The sequence below is a fragment of the Halichoerus grypus genome, chromosome X (assembly GCF_964656455.1).
Source record: "Halichoerus grypus chromosome X, mHalGry1.hap1.1, whole genome shotgun sequence".
NCBI classification, from domain to species: domain Eukaryota; kingdom Metazoa; phylum Chordata; class Mammalia; order Carnivora; family Phocidae; genus Halichoerus; species Halichoerus grypus.
Genome location: NC_135727.1, coordinates 101,082,631 through 101,099,862, shown reverse-complemented (window position 1 = coordinate 101,099,862; position 17,232 = coordinate 101,082,631). Strand labels below are relative to the sequence as shown.

Below are 17,232 nucleotides of genomic sequence, written 5' to 3'. Positions count from 1 at the left end.
GCCCTCCTTAATACCCATCACCGGGCTAACCAATCCCCCCTCCCCCCTCCCCTCTAAAACCCTGTTTGTTTCTCAGAGTCCATAGTCTCTCATGGTTCATCTCTCCCTCCAATTCCCCCTCCCCATTTTTCCCTTCCTTCTCCTAATGTCCTGCATGTTATTCCTTATGTTCCACAAATAAGTGAAACCATATGATAATTGACTTTCTCTGCTTGACTTATTTCACTTAGCATAATCTCCTCCAGTCCCATCCATGTTGATGTACACAATTGTATTTCTGAAAAACCCCTCCTTTAAATAACAATTCCTTCGGCATAGTAATAGATGAAAATTTCCCCAAATTAATGTCAGACATCAAACCACAGATCCAGGAAGATCAGGGAATACCAAGCAGGATAAACGCCAAAAAAACTTTATAGCTGGGAATACTATATTCAAATTGCAGAAAATCAAATATAAAGAAAGAATCTTGAAAGAAGCCAAAGGGGGAAAAACGCCTTACTTATAGAGGAGCTGAGATAAGAATTACATCCAACTTCTCGGGAATCATATAGTCAGGAAGAGAGTAGAGTATTTAAAGTGTTAAGAGGAAAAAAAAAATACTAACCTAGAATTCTGTACCCAAGAAATTGTCTTCCAATAGTGAAGGAGAAAACATTGCAGAGAATAGACAGTGGACCTTGCTTATACATTTTTTGGGTAAACTGATCAGTTGGCAGCTTGCAGAGTCATCTTTATGGACAGTCTGTCCTTGATCAGCCTGGTGAGGCAACAAATAAGGAATTTTTTAGTTGTTTAAGGCTTTCCCAGAAACTCTTGTTGAATTGAGCAGTGGTGTCAACATGATAGGTGGTTTCCATATTATGTCTCTGCTGAGGTCTTTATCAGCACCTTTACCTCAGTCAGATTAGGTCTGACATATATTTCTCATAGAATTTCTTTGTAATGATATAGGAACTAGGAAGGATGTGACAAGTGAGGGAGCCGTCCTCTGTCAAGGAGAGTATGGAGTGGTAAAGTTGGAATAAGTTGGTTCAGAGGCCTGGCCATCCAGGGCTTTGAATATCAGGACAATGTTTTAGGATTTCATTCTGTTGGCCTTGAAGAGTCATGGGAGATGGCCAAGGTTGTGACTGCTATGATGGGTATTTGCTCTGGTGGCCACAGCAAGTAGGTTGATTGAAGTACACTGAGGTCACATGTTTTGATCAGCACACCTCGTATTTAGCGCTGAGAGAAGACTGAGATTTCTTAACCCTGGACTTTCTATGAATTTACTCAAGAGTATGTGGTGTCCGGTAGTCCAAGTTTGGAAGTTTCCTTTCCTAACTACAGATAGTTGCTGAGAGGCACCGTTAAAAAGCAAAGAAACAAAAACAAAGAATAAAAAAAGTTACCCATCCTATGTTTGAAAATTCATAACATGTGTTGATTTGTTCAAAGAGTTGTGAAAGTCAAAAAACATTTTCCATGTAATAAGTGAACACCTGTTTCATGTAAGTAGGGGACGTTTTTAGGCCTTGCCAAGGAGGTACAATTGCCCTTATACACTTATCCTCTTGTTCCTGCTAGCTCTTTGTATTGTATGTGCTTAAGCCCTTTATTATTAACACAACGGTTAATGTTTTTCAGTGATGAACCTTTTTTTACACCTTAGTGACAGTTCTTCTGTAGATCATGCCTGTGATAAAGCATCCTCTTTGTTATTCTTTTGGACCCTTTTCTTCAATTGCTACATTTGATGGCTAATGGAAATTTTCTCATCCTATAATCACCTGGTGATTTTGAGTACAGCAACAGACCCTTTTTGTAACATAAAGTTTAATTTCTGAGAGGACTAAGTACTTTCATTTGACTGCACTTTTAACAAAATCCCAAAATTGGAGCATTTTGAACTGTTCAAAGGAGCTTTGTTCTACAAAATAATATCTGTTATTATTTTTTTTAAGATTTTATTTATTTGCGAGAGAGAGAATGAGAGACAGAGAGCATGAGAGGGAGGAGGGTCAGAGGGAGAAGCAGACTCCCTGCTGAGCAGGGAGCCCGATGTGGGACTCAATCCTGGGACTCCAGGATCATGACCTGAGCCGAAGGCAGTCGCTTAACCAACTGAACCACCCAGGCGCCCAATATCTGTTATTTAACTGATGCCTATGTCAACATTTTTTTTTCATGAAGTAACAATTGTAGTTCTTATGAATGGAAAATACTGTTTTTATTTTTATTTTTTTAGTGGAGCAGAGTCATAAATATGTTTGGCAACATTTATCTTTTATTTTATGTACTGTCTAAAGGTGCCCCGATTTCATTTATCATGGGATAGTTTGTTAAAGTAAATAATATTCAGTACACATTTGGGAAATTGTACTGGCCTTTTAATTTTATCTATTCTTAAAACTAATGTAGTGTTGAGGTCTTAAATTTGTATGCATTTGTTGTTTCAAATGTGTCTAATTTTGAGCTTCATTAAACCAGATAATAGTTATTATTTACAAAGAACTTTATATTTTTTCCAGAAGTTCCAAATTATCCCTTTAATGTTTAGCATTAAATATTTATCATCAATGTTGCAAGATTAAAATGCACATAGATACTAGAAATGGTATAATCTGATATTTTAATGTTACATTTAGAATGTTTTATATTGGGAATATGACTGTCAGTCAATATGTAGAAGTCATGATTAGTGTGAAACTCAACACTAAATTCGGAGAAATGCCAGGCAGTCAAAAAAACATGAGAACAGAGAGTTAAACCATTTCTGATGGATTAGCGGTGTGGTTCAGTAAATCAGGGTGAACCAATGCAATAGCCACGTGTCCTGCAAAATGTATGATGTAAAAATTCACCCACAATCAGACCACATTCTTTCTCTTTCATATTCATACCTACTCAGTGTCAGTGCCTTCTAGATAGAGACTACTGGGAACACATCTATAGTTGAACAAATTCTTTTCAGTGCTCATTGCAATGAGGGAGACCACACATTATGGAGAGTCATGGAGTGTCTCACAGTAAAGGATATTATGGAAGACATTATAGGACTTGTGCATTAGCTAAGTAAATTGGGGACAGGTTCAAGGAAACAGGGATTCACCTTGATTGTATGCTCTCAGGGGCAGTGGTAATTCTATGAGTAATTTAATAAATCTTATTTAGAAGGAAGAAGGCCATAATTGAGGCTAATTCTTTAATTGGTAGAGAAGCAGTGATCACTTACATTAGTCAGGAGAGGGGGATGTTTGGTGTTGTCAACCATAAAAATAAAATAGTTATTTTATTAGGGAAATGAGTTTATTCAGGAATAGCAGAGGAATGGCAGTTCTGTACAAGCATACTATGGCAAACCATAGGCAAGTATGAAGAGTCAAGAGGAAGTTACACTTTTATTAGGTTTAGGAGGAAATTGGGGAGGGTTGTTTTGAACAGAATTTCATAGGAGAGGAACAAGAGTCTGAGGATGTGGTGATTTCTCATTGGTTACCAGGTGCACTATTAATAGCTGGGGCAGAGAGGGGTCATCCTTCTTTTTTCTTAAGAGCAAGAGATAAAATGCTTCCTTTTTCCTGCTTATCATGCAGGCTGCAATGAGTGGTAACATACATTGATTCCCCCTGCAGGGCTTCCCCAACTCAGTTTTTTTTTCCCATTCCAATGCTGAACTCTTGGAGTTCTTTTTTTTTTTTTATGCTAATCACCATACATTACAGCATTAGTTTTTGATGTAGTGTTCTATGATTCATTGTTTGCGTATAACACCCAGTGCTCCATGCAGAACGTGCCCCCTTTAATACCCATCACCAGGCTAACCCATCCCCCCACCCCTTCCCCTCTAGAACCCTCAGTTTGTTAATTTTAAATGAGTTTTCCTCTACTCATTTTCACAGTATTTTGTAGTATGCCAATTAAAGGACTAAGAATTTTACATATAACGGTTTATTTAAGCCTCAAAACAAGCAACACGATCAGGTGGCTGTTATTATAATTAACAGGAAAACCAAAGTAGCGAGGTTAATTTATGTTCCTAGGAAAGTATGTGGCTGGGTTTTAAATCAATCCAAGCAGTTTGACCTCCAATGCTCGTGTTAAGTGTCATTGTGTGATGCTGCTCTTTCAAAATGTTAAAATCTTCTTTAGCTTAGATCTGTTCAATTCTTGCAAATTCTTTCCTAATGTCCAGAGAGATATCTCATTTACTTTTTCATCCACAAGAGTGGGTTTTCAAATCTGGATGCCCTTTTGTAATCACCTGGGAAATGAAAAAAATAAAAACGGATGCCCCACCCCAGGCCAACTGAAACTGAATCTGTGGGGGTATTGCCTGTACGTGTGTGCAGCTTTTATTTTTTTTTTTTTTTTTTTTTTTTTTTTTTTTAAGATTTTATTTATTTATTTGACAGAGAGAGAGACAGCGAGAGCAGGAACACAGCAGGGGGAGTGGGAGAGGGAGAAGCAGGCTTCCCGTCGAGCAGGGAGCCCGATGTGGGACTCGATCCCAGGACCCTGGGATCATGACCTGAGCCGAAGGCAGACGCTTAACGACTGAGCCACCCAGGCGCCCCCGTGTGTGCAGCTTTTAAAAGCTTTCTAGGTGGCTCTGACGCACAGTGAAGGTTAGAAACTCTAATATGTGCAGGGGCGCCTGGTTGGCTCAGTCGTTAAGCATCTGCCTTCGGCTCAGGTCATGATCCCAGAGTCCTGGGATCGAGCCCCCGCATCGGGCTCCCTGCTCAGCGGGAAGCCTGCTTCTCCCTCTCCCACTCCCCCTGCTTGTGTTCCCTCTCTGGCTGTCTCTCTCTCTGTCAAATAAATTTAAAAAAATAAAAGAAAAAAAAAAACTCTAATCTGTGCAAATTGAAAAATAGGGAATAAGATTAAATAGTGCAGAGGTACCTTATAAATATTTATTCACCACAAGAAATAATATTTTCTAAATTATGTCTCAAATTTAAAAGAAGAAACTTATGAATACATTATGAATTCTGAGGGTTTTTTTTAATTTTGTTTTGTTGCTACACGTGATTTTACATAGCATCGATAACCATTGCTATGACAGGTAAGATAATTCTTACTCTCATTTCCTCTCACCTTTCTGCCCGACTGTATCATTTTGTTATGTTCATTATGCCTATATTGTCAGTATTTATAACACTTATATTCTATTGTGTCAGTATTCTGTTATGTGTCATTTTACCTGGATTCTCCATTTTTATTTATTTTTTGATTCAACTATTGGGTGGCTGGATTTCATAATTGCTTTTCTAAGAAAACCCTTTTCAAAAGTCTCTAGTCTCTGAGTTCTGTTTGTAATTATCTTCTTTTTTTTTAACGTGCGAATGGCATCTTGACTGGAAATAAAATTTGGGTCAGCCTTTATTTTTCTCTAAGCTCTGTGGACAGTATTTAATTGTGTTATGTCTATCAAATAGCTTGGAAAATTGGAGATCAAGCTGGTAACTTCTCCCCTATAAGTGAATTGCCTTGTTTGGCTCTAAGCTTTTTTATATTCACAAAGTGGGAGGCGTGTACAGGAGTATGAAACATGTTCTAAAACATTTCTTTTGTAAATTTGGTATAGGAGGTATTTTTTGTATTCCCTTTGAAGTCAAAGATATTGGTTGAAACTGAGTCCTGAAGAGGCTTTTTCTTTCTTTTTTTTTTTTTAAATAAAAGGGTGGAATTTAATCTTTATTTACAAGAGTTGTTTTGTTTTGTTTTTAAAGAAAAGGGTGAAAAAATAAAGGATGGAATGAAGAGGTTTTTTCTAACCTTTTTTTAACATGGATGATCTTGTATTATACCTGATCTTTTTCATAATTAAGCAGAATACATTCAACATTTCATCATTAATTATGATATTTACTATATGATTACTTTGTAGATTGTGTTCTGGAATTTATATCCTTTTAGTTTTCCAGGAAGTTTTATAACGAATACTATTTAATTATATATATTATATACAGTTGACCCTTGAACAACATGGTTTTGAACTGTGCAGGTCCACTCATATGTGGATTTTTTTTGAATAGTACAGTATTATAAGTGTATTTTCTCTTTCTTGTGATTTTCTTAATAACATTTTCTTTAGCTTACTTTATTGTAAGAATACAATATATAATACATATAACATACAAAATATGTGTTAATTGACTGGTTATGCTTTCAGTAAGGCTTCTGGTCTACAGTAGGCTATTATTAGTTAAGATTTGCTGGAGTCAAAAGTTATACACAAATTTTTCAGTGTGCAAGAGTTGGTGCCCCAAACCCCACATTGTTTAAGGGTCAACTGTATATGTCTATATGTCTCTATTTATCTCTCTCTCTCTACCTATCTTACTATAGTATGTTAAATTGATTTTTAACTGTAAACTAACCTTGCATTCCTGGCACAAATTTAATTTTGCCATGGTAGCTAACCTTTTTTTAATACCTTGCTAGATTAGTTTACTAATATTTTAATTTTTTGCTTTAGTTTACATGAGTGATGATTTGTAAATATTCTCTGTATTTTTTAGTTTTTTATGTTATAATTTTACACAAATCTCAACAATTAGTTGTAGAATATTTCCTCTTTGTAGGCTTTGAAAGAGTTTCTAGAAAAGTGAAATTGCTTGTTTCTTAAATTTTGTAGAATTTACTCGTAAGATTACCTGGACCTATTATTTCTTTAGTGGGATGATTTTAAATAATCATAATGAAATTTTAAATAATGAAATTAATGAATTTTGTCTAAATTGTGAAAATATTAACATAATATTATTGATTAGTTTATTGTATCTGTTCTATCATGTAACTGCTGTGATTATTTTCTTTTGATTACTTATACTTCTTGTTTTTTAAATCAGTCTTTATCCATAGTGATTAATCACCTTAGTACACAAAATTCTTTATTTTCTTTCTAGTTTAATGATGTACTTATATGGAAGTTCTACCAAATATTATATGTATTACCTCACTCTCATGTAGCTGATCTTCTAATTATTATATTTGGCTGATCTTATAATTATTTAGAGTTCACATATCTTCATAATTTAACTACCTTTAGAAACAAGATGATTTCTGCATTAAAGTATATATTACTTTGCATTTCCAAAATGCTTTAAAACAATTAAAAACGTACTATGTTATCTGTTCTGAATGCAGGCATAAAAATCCTCAAAATTCTAGCAAACAGAATCCAGCAACATTTTAAGAGGATTAAACAAAATTACTAGGTGAGATTTATCCCAGGAGTGTAAGATTAGTTTAACCTACGAATTCTGGGGTGCCTGGGTGGCTTAGTCGGTTAAGCCTCTAACTGTTGGCTTTGGCTCAGGACATGATCTCAGGGTCGTGAGATCAAGCCCTGCATCAGGTTCAGTGCTCAGTGGGGAGTCTGCTGGAGATTCCCTCCCTCTCCCTCTGCCCCTTACCCTGCACTCTCTCTCTCTTTCTCTAAAATAAATGAATAAATCTCTGAGAAATAGTAGGACTTCCAATCAATGCAGTACTCCATATTAATAGAATATAAAGGGAAATAAAAGAGACCATTTCAAAGGACACAGCAACAATGAAAATATATATCTAGCAAGAGACTTATACCAAGAATATATAAAAATACAACTCAACAAATAATGCAAATAAAAAGAAAACAAATAATGCAAGCAAAAAGGAAAAAAAGGAGATAAGCAAATGGTCAATGAGCACATGAAGAGCACATGAAGAGACTCAACATAATATTAGTCATTAGGTAAATGCAAAACAAAAGCACAATGAACTAGCACTTGACACCAACTTGGATGAATAAAATGAAAAAAAAATGGAAAATACTATAACATCTATTGGGAAAGATTTTTAGAAATTGGAACCTTATACATTGCTAGAGAGATTGTAAAAGGTACAAGCACTTTGGAAAACAGTTTAATGTTAAACAGTTTAACATTTCTCAAAATGTTAAAAAATAGATTAATGATATGATTCAGCAGTTCCACTCATTGGTTTATACTCAAAATATTTGAAAATACATATATTCTCACAAAAATTCTTAAGTAAATGTTAATAGCAACATTATTCATAATAGCCAAAACGTGGAAGCAACCCAAATGCCAATAAACTGATGAATAGATAAACAAAATGTGGTATATTTAGTCACAAAATGGAACATTATTCAGGTATAAAAAGAAGCAAAGCACTGATACATGCTATGGCATGGATGAACCTTGAAAACATTATGCTGAATAAAAGAAGCCATAACACAAAAGGGCACATATTTTGATTCTATGTCTATGACATGTTTAGAATAGGCAAGTCCATAGTGACTGAAAGTAAATTAGTTTTTTTCCAATGGATGAGAGAAGAGGGAAAAGGGGAATGACAGCTAGTGGATATGGGGTTTCTTTATGTGTTGATAAATATTCTAAGGTTAAGTAGTGGTGATGATCACACCGCTGTGTAAATATATTAAATAATAATGAATTGGACAGTTGAATTGGATAAAACGTATGTTATATGAGTTACATATCAATAAAACTGTTATAAAAATGTACTGTTTTAACCACCTAAAATATCATTTAAATAATTACTATGATACTCATAAAAATAATATGTGCACTTATTCCTTTAATGCATAAAATGTTTCAGTTTTATGTTTAGCAGGCACATCTTCAATTTGTAATACTATTTAGGACTATTTTAATATTTCTGAATATTTGAAGTAATATACTGTAAATAAATAGGTAAAAATATAACTTCTAAATTAAAATTTAAAAAAAAATTGTAGAACATCACTTGAATTTTCTGTTTCCTGGCAAATGAGGACTAGATTAGTTTGCTCTTTCTCTAAAAACAACCCTAGACCAACACTTCTCAGATGATAATATGAATATAAATCACCTGGAGATTTTGCTAAACTTTTTATGTTTCAGTAGGTTTTAAGTGGGGTCTGAAATTCTGTGTTCATAACAAGCTTCCAGTTGATAAAGGTGCTGCTGATTCACATAGCACACTTTAGGTAGCAAACTCTTGGAGTATAGAAGAGAGTAGCCTAGATCAAAGGAATTAACCAAAAAGCAGAGAAAATCCGTGATATACCTAAGGCTGTGGTAAACTGGTGGGGGCTTGGCTGCAGCCTTCTTTCTGTATGAATGGCAGGCCATAGGCACGGGATCAGATCAGAGAAGCAAGGTTTTTACTTCTCAACACTGTTCTGGAGGATTATTGCCATCCTCTTTGCACAGAGAGCCATGTTTGAGCAGCAACAATTCATGCTGATTGCTGTTTAAGAAATAATAACAAAGCAGTTCCAAAGTTGTGATGGGTTGAACAAAAATAGGTGCCACTGGTTTTCCACTCAGAAAGGTAGAGAACTGGAAAGACCTTTAGCTCCCACCCTTAAAATTACAGCAAAAGCATATACAAAACAACAGCAAAAACCATATAGATAGCAAACTCCCAAGTGTGTTAAGCTCCCCTATGAAGCTAAGCCTATAGGACCACAAAGTATCCTAACATCCAAGAAGGAGGAGGTGCTTTCAGGAGGAAATGGGATGATAGCAATTGTCTACTTGTGGTAGAGACAGCTGGACACTGATAAGAAGAGTTGAGTTAGGGTGGTTGGTGGATTGGTAGAGACCAAGTGTACACTAGTGAGAGAGCGTGAAGTCCTTAGGAGCTAGAGCAATAAGGAACGTCTACATCCTCTTACAGGTTTTTACTCCACAAACCTCACTGGTTGCTCACAGAAATGACTGGAGAGTGAGTCTGGAGAATGTGCCCCTCATAGTGTAGACCTGGGGGTGGGGCAAGCAACTTGTCCAATTTCTCTATTCCCTATAGAACATTAAAGTTAATATGTGGGGAGAAGGACCACATGTACAGTCATCTTTAGTGCCCTGATGAAAACTCACTGCAGCTGAAAAAAACTGAAAAAACAAATAATAATAATAACAACAAACCACCTCTACCCCTCAGAAAGAGACTGGAATTCAATATGACAGTCAAGTAGAAAATCCCAAAGCAACCACAAAAAATCTCCTAGAATTGGTATAGAGTTTGTCATGGTTGTAGGATGGATATATAATCAGTATATAAAAAATAAATTCTGTTTTCTATAATGGCAGTAAACAATTGGAATTTGCAACTATATATATATATATAATTTATCATAGCAACATAGAATAAAATGCTTAAGTATGAACCCAACAAAATATGTGCAGGATATATGTACTGAACATTATGAAGCACTGAGGAAAGAAATCAAAGAGAACCAAATAAATAGAGAAATATACCATGCACATGGAAGTGGAAGACAAAAGAGTAAGATATTTTATTGTCAGTATTGCCAAATTGATCTATAGATTCAATATAACCCTAGTGAAAAATCCTACCTCACTTGTTTTTGTAGATATCAATAACTTGACTCTACAGTGCAAATGAGAATTTTGGGGGTGATGAAACCTTTCTGTATGGAAGTGTGATAAATACATGACAGTATACCTCTCAAAATCCTAGAAGTGTACAACACAGAATGTATGTTAGTGCGTGTATTTTTTTAATCAGCTAAGACATGGAAGTAATTCAGGATGGAATGCAGACTGTGATAAATGAATCTAACTGCGTTGCAAATGTTTGACAACCTCAGTGAATATAATGGACAGGAAAGGTGCTGGCTAAATTATCTTGTAAAAACAATCATGACTGCGTACTGTAGACCTAAAGACAAAAGGAATATTGCATGCACGTGTTACTCTAGTTTCTTGCAGGGGTGTGGGTTTGCAATTCTGAAATTGCTTTAAATATATACTAGAGTTGAACAAAGAAGTAAATATTTTGTAGGTAATGAGAACCAGGTTTTCCTGTACTGAAGAGCCAAGTTAGAAATAAGGAAAGAGGGAAGGTCATAATGAGTCCTGTGGTGCTGGATTGCAGTTGGTGGAGTTGGAAGTAACAGCATAATAGTTATTGTTATATTGTAATCTCTCTATCAGCTTCTAGTTAGGAGATTTTTAATTAGTTGTTTTCCTGTTATGGGTGTGATCTATCCTCAACAGGATGATAAACACCTTGAGGGGAATTTCTGTCTCTTTAATGATACAAGATGACATTGGGATGTTTAGAGATCATGGTCTATATCAAATACTGTCTGATTCACTATCAACACAAAAACCTAGTAAATTGCCTTTTTCAGATTAAAGTTAGAATTGCTTACAGTTCTTAGAAAAATGAATTTTGGCTACGAAAGTGAGACCTTTTGCTTTTATTAAAAGACATAGGTGGCACATATACATTAAGAGAAGCCCATTTAGGTTATAAACATCCAGCCCACCAGAAATGTGTATTTTAAACTCATTACTTTGATTGTATCACATCATCTATCAGATATAGGTATTTATAGGTTTTTATCAGCAAAAAATACTTTGAAATATACAGTCCAAAATATTGTTTACTATGTATTAGTTGAAAATTTCTAGTGATATGTGTTTGCTAGACTGATTTTGCAGTACCATGCTATAGAAATCCTATAGAATCATTCAATTATGTAGCATCTCAGATGAAAAAATACCAGGTACTATTTTTGTGAAGTATCTAGGACATCTGTGGTTCCAGAGAAATTGGTCTTCTAGTACCAGATGTAAAGCCATCTGAGTGATCAAAAATCTGCCTATTGGTTTGTCTCTCTCTCTCTCCTCTCTTTTTTTCCCTTTGCTCATTTGTTTTGTTTCTTAAATTCCACACATTAGTGAAATCATAAGGCACCCATCCCTGTCTAACCGACCCATTTCGCTCAGCATCATACTCTCTGGCTCCATCCACATTGTTGCAAATGACAAAATTTTATTCATATCTTCCTCATCCATTCATCAATGGATGGACACTTGGGCTGCTTCCATATTTTGGCTATTGCAAATATTGCTGCTATAAATGTAGGGGTGCATGTGTCCCTTTGAATTAGTGCTTTTGTATTCTTTGGGTAAATACCCAGTAATGTGAATTCTGGATCTTAGGGTAGTTCTATTTTTAACTTTTCGAGGAAACTCTGTACTGTTTTCCACAGTGGCTGCTCCCACCAACAATGCAAGAGCTTTCCTTTTTCTCCACATCATGGCCAAAACTATTGTTTCTTGTGTTATTGATTTCAGCCATTCTGACAGGTGTGAGGTGATTGCTCATTGTAGTTTTGGTATGCATTTCCCTGATGATGAGTGATGATGAACCATCTTTTAAATGTGTCTGTTGGCCATCTATATGTCTTCTTTCGAGAAATATCTATTCATGTCTCCTGCCCATTTTTCAATTGGATTATTTGGTTCTTGGGTGTTGAGTTTTATAAGTTCTTTATATATTTTGAATACTAACCCTTTATCAGATATGTCATTTGAAAATATCTTCTCCATGAAGTAGGTTGCTTTTAGTCTTGTTGATTGTTTCCTTTGCTCTGCAGAAGCTTTTTATTTTGATGTAGTCCCAATAGTTTATTTTTGCTTTTGTTTCCCTTGCCTCAGTAGACATATCAAGAAGTTGCTATGATCAGTGTCGAAGAGGTTACTGCCTGTGTTCTCTTCTAAGATTTTTGTGTTTCAGGTCTCACATGTAGGTCTTCAATCCATTTTGAATTTATTTTTATGTATGGAGTAAGAAAGTGGTCCAGTTTCTTTCTTTTGCATGTTACTATCCACTTTTCCAACACCATTTGTTAGAAAGACTGTCCTCTTCCCATTGGATGTTCTTTCCTCCTTTGTCCAAGATTAACTGACCAAGTAGTTGTGGGTTTATTTCTGAGTTTTATATTCTGTTCCATTGATCTGTGTCTATTTTTGTGCCAATCCCATACTGTGTTGATAACTACAACTTTGTAATATAACTTGAAGTTCAGAATTGTGATTTGCTTTTCTTTTTGTGGTTGCAGGTCTTCAGCTTTGCTTTTCGTTTTCAAGATTGCTTTAGTTATTTGGGTCTTTTGTGGTTCTATACAGATTTTAGGATTGCTTGTTCTAGCTGTGAAAAATGCTGTTGGTATTTTGATAGGGATTGCATTGGATCTGTAGACTGCTTTGGGTAGTATAGACATTTTAGCAATATTTGTTTTTCCAATCCATGAGCATGGAATGTCTTTCCATTTCTTTGTGTCATCTTCAATTTCTTTCATCAGTGTTTGATAGTTTTCAGAGTACAAGTCTTTCACCTCTTTGGATACGTTTATTCCTGTGTATCTTATTATTTTTGGTGCAATTGTAAATGAGACAGATTCCTTAATTTTTCTTTCTGCTACTTCATTATTAGTTTGTAGAAATCAACAGATTTCTGTAGATTGATTATGTATCCTGCAACTTTACTGAATTCGTTTATCAGTTCTAGCAGTTTTTTTGATGGAGTCTTTTGGGTTTTTTATATATAGTATCATGACATCTACAAATAGGGAAAGTTTTACTTCTTCCTTACTGATTTTGATGCTTTTTATTTCTTTTTGTTGTCTGATTGCTGTGGCTAGGACTTCCAGTACTATGTTAAATAGAAGTGGTGAGAGTGGATATCCTTGTCTTATTCCTCACCTTAGGGGAAAAGCTCTCATTTTTTCCCCATTAAGGATCATGTTAGCTGTGGGTTTTTCATAGGTGGCCTTTAATATGTTGAAGTATGTTCCCTCTAAACCTACCTTGTTGAGGGTTTTTATCATGAATGGGTGTTGTACTTTGTCAGATGCTTTTTCTGCATCTATTGAAAGGATCATATGGTTCTTATCCTTTTACTTTTTGATGTGATGTATCACATTGATTTGAGAATATTGAACCACACTTGCAACCCAGGAATAAATCCCAGTTGATTGTGGTGAATGATTTCTTTAATGTATTGTTGGCTTTGGTTTGCTAGTATTTTATTGAGTATTTTTGCATCTGTGTTTATCAGAGATATTGGCCTGTAGTTCTCTTTTTTAGTGGTGTCTTTTTCTGGTTTGTTATTAGGGTAATCCTGGCCTCATAGAATGAATTTGGAAGTTTTCCTTCCTTTTCTATTTCTTGGAATAATTTGGGAAGAATAGATACTAACTCTTCTTTAAATGTTTGGTAGAATTCACCTATGAAGCCATCTGGTCCTGGACTTTTGTTTGTTGGGAGTTTTTTGATTACTGATTAAATTTCTTTGCTGGTTATCAGTCTATTCAAATTTTCTATTTCTTCCTGATTCAGTTTTGGTTATTTATAGGTTTCTAGGAATTTATCCATTTCTTCTAGGTTGTCCAATTTGTTGGCATATAGTTTTCCATAATATTCTCTTATGATTGTTTGGAGGTTTAAATTTTGTTTTTATTTCCAAAGTAATATGTTTTTTCTTTTCCAAGCAAAGACAAAAATTTTTTTGACTATTGCTCAAATTCCATAAGACATCTTTTTTCCTTTTTTTAAAAATTTTCTCATTGTCCTTTATTCATCAATCCATTTTCCTTTTGAAGGAATAGAAAATTCCAGATCATTTCTTCGTTCTTTTGTATGTCACTTTGGAAGAAAACTTGTCAAGGATCAGTAATTCCTTGAAAACCAGGGAAATAAAGCCAGGCACATGTTCTGTTTTCCTTTTTGTTTGAATTGGGCACTAAATGTCTCCACAATGAGAATGATTTTGAAAGCATTTTTTTCTATAATGTCTGCCAATTTTAAATACGTTCTGTATTATATAGTGACAATATCAGAATATATTCAGACAGATACCATAAGGTATCTTTTTTAGAAAAGTAAAACTAATGTTATATTTACTCTCTTTTTTGGAACAGGAGTTATTCCCTCTGACAGATGGATAGTAAATTTTGACAAAGATCTTTTAGATGGCCTTGTTTTTGCAACACAGTTGGGAGCCTATTGTCCGTTTTTGGTAAGAGTCTTTTATGAGGCATAGTCTTCTATTATTTGAAAGAACTTAGTAATTAAAATTCAAAGTATTTTTTATAAACTGATTTTTTTCAATGTTTTAATTTAAATCACACCTGAATCTGAACGGCCGGCATTCCCTTTTGTTTATTCCGGTATTTTGATTGTAATAAGCTACTACTGACAGATGTTAATACTTAAATGATTCTTTGCCGAACTAAAGAGAAGAGTTAAAAAGCAGTAATTTTTATTCCATTACTAAAAGATTTGATTGTTGTCTTTTCCAGATTGAGTCTCATTTCGAAAAAATGTACACACAACCAAAAAGTTCTGAACAGTATCTGCACAATTGCCTGATTATTGTGAATGTACTTCGTGAAATTGGCTTTGACATGGACATACAGGTGCGTGACTATATATCACATATTCCATAAATACCAGTTTCTTCTTTTCGTATTTTTTCCAGCTTCACCAGGTATGATTGTTAAATACAAATTGTATATATTTAGTTTGTAAAATGTAATTTTTGTAGGTATACAGTGTGATGATTGTACATATATAATGTGAATCAATTACCACAGACAAGGTAATTAACACATCCATCACCTCACATAGTTACCATTGTGTGTGTGTGTGTGTGTGTGTATGTGTATGCGTGGTGAGAACACTTAAGATCCAACATCTCCTCATTTCCCCCATCCCTCTCCATTGGCAACTATCATTCTACTCTCAGATTGCATGGGTTTGACTTTTTTAGATTCCACATACAATTGAAATCATAAAATACTTGCCTTACTGTGTCTGGTTTATTTTACTTAGCATAATGTCCTCTGGATTCTTCCATGTTATCAAAAGTGACAGGATTTCTTTCTTTTTTATGACTAAATATTCCATTGTGAGTATATATCATGTTTTCTTTTTTTTAAATTTTATTTTATTTAAATTCAATTAGCCAACATATAATACATCATTAGTTTTTGATGTAGTGTTCAGTGATTCCTTAGTTGCGTATAACATCCAATGCTCATCAGATCACGTGCCCTCCTTAATGCCCATCCCCAGTTACCCTATCCCCCCACCCACCTCCCTTTTGCAACCCTCAGTTTGTTTCCCGGAGTCAAGAGACTCTCATGGTCTGTCTCCCTCTCTGATTTCTTCCCATTCAGTTTTCCCTCCCTTCCCCTATGGTCCTCTGCTCTATTCCTTATATTCCAAATATGAGTGAAACCTTATGATAATTGTCTTTCTCTGATTGACTTATTTCACCTAGCATAGTACCCTCCAACCATGTCGATGCAAATGATAGGTATTCATCCTTCCTGATGGCTGATTAATATTCCATTGTATATATAAGCCACATCTTCTTTATCCATTTGTCTGTTGAATGGATAAAGAAGCTCCGTCACCAGTTTGGATATTGTGGACATTGCTGCTATGAACACAAGGGGTGCAGGTGCCCCTTCTTTTCACTACATCTGTATCTTTGGGGTTAACACCCAGTAGTGCAATTGCTGGGTCATAGGGTAGCTCTATTTTTAATGTCTTGAGGAACCCCCATACTGTTTTCCAGAGTGGCTGTACCAGCTTGCATTCCCACCGAGTGTAAGAGGGTTCCCCTTTCTCCACATCCTCGTCAACATTTGTTGTTCCCTGTGTTGTTAATATGAGCCATTCTAACTGGTGTGAGGTGGTATCTCATTGTGGTTTTGATTTGTATTTCCCTGATGGCAAGTGATTTGGAGCATTTTTTCATGTGTCTGTTGGCCATTTGTATGTCTTCTTTGGAGAAGTGTCTGTTCATGTCTTCTGCCCATTTCTTGACTGGATTATTTGTTTTTTGGGTGTTGAGTTTGAGAAGTTCTTTATAGATCTTGGATACCAGCCCTTTATCTGTAGTGTCATTTGCAAATATCTTCTCCCATTCCATAGGTTGCCTTTTAGTTTTGTTGACTGTTTCCTTTGTCATGCAGAAGCTTTTTATCTTGATGAAGTCCCAATATTTCATTTTTGCTTTTCTTTCCCTTGCCTTTGGAGACATGTCTTGCCAGAAGTTGCTGTGGCTGAGGTCAAAGAGGTTACTAATTGTGTTCTCCTCTAAGATTTTGATGGATTCCTGTCTCACATTTAGGTCTTGCATCCATTTTGAGTTTATCTTTGTGTATGATGTAAGGGAATGGTCCAGTTTCATTCTTTTGCATGTGGCTGTCCAATTTTCCTAGCACAATTTATTGAAGAGACTGTCTTTTTTCCAATGGATATTCTTCCCTGCTTTATCGAAGATTAGTTGACCATAGAGTTGAGGGTCCATTTCTGGGGTCTCTGTTCTGTTCCATTGATCTATGTGTCTGTTTTTGTACCAGTACCATGCTGTCTTGATGATCACAGCTTTGTAATA

General features: G+C 35.2%; 1 protein-coding gene across 1 annotated transcript in view; it reads left to right on the top strand.

The window, feature by feature from the left end:
• The window catches only part of CFAP47 (cilia and flagella associated protein 47), a 495,766-nt gene that overhangs the window by 205,635 nt on the left and 272,899 nt on the right, over window positions 1-17,232 (top strand). The window contains exons 34-35 of the mRNA XM_078064042.1: window positions 14,744-14,841; window positions 15,125-15,241. Coding sequence (XP_077920168.1) covers window positions 14,744-14,841; window positions 15,125-15,241 — 215 coding nt within the window. The remainder of the gene's footprint in view (window positions 1-14,743; window positions 14,842-15,124; window positions 15,242-17,232) is intronic.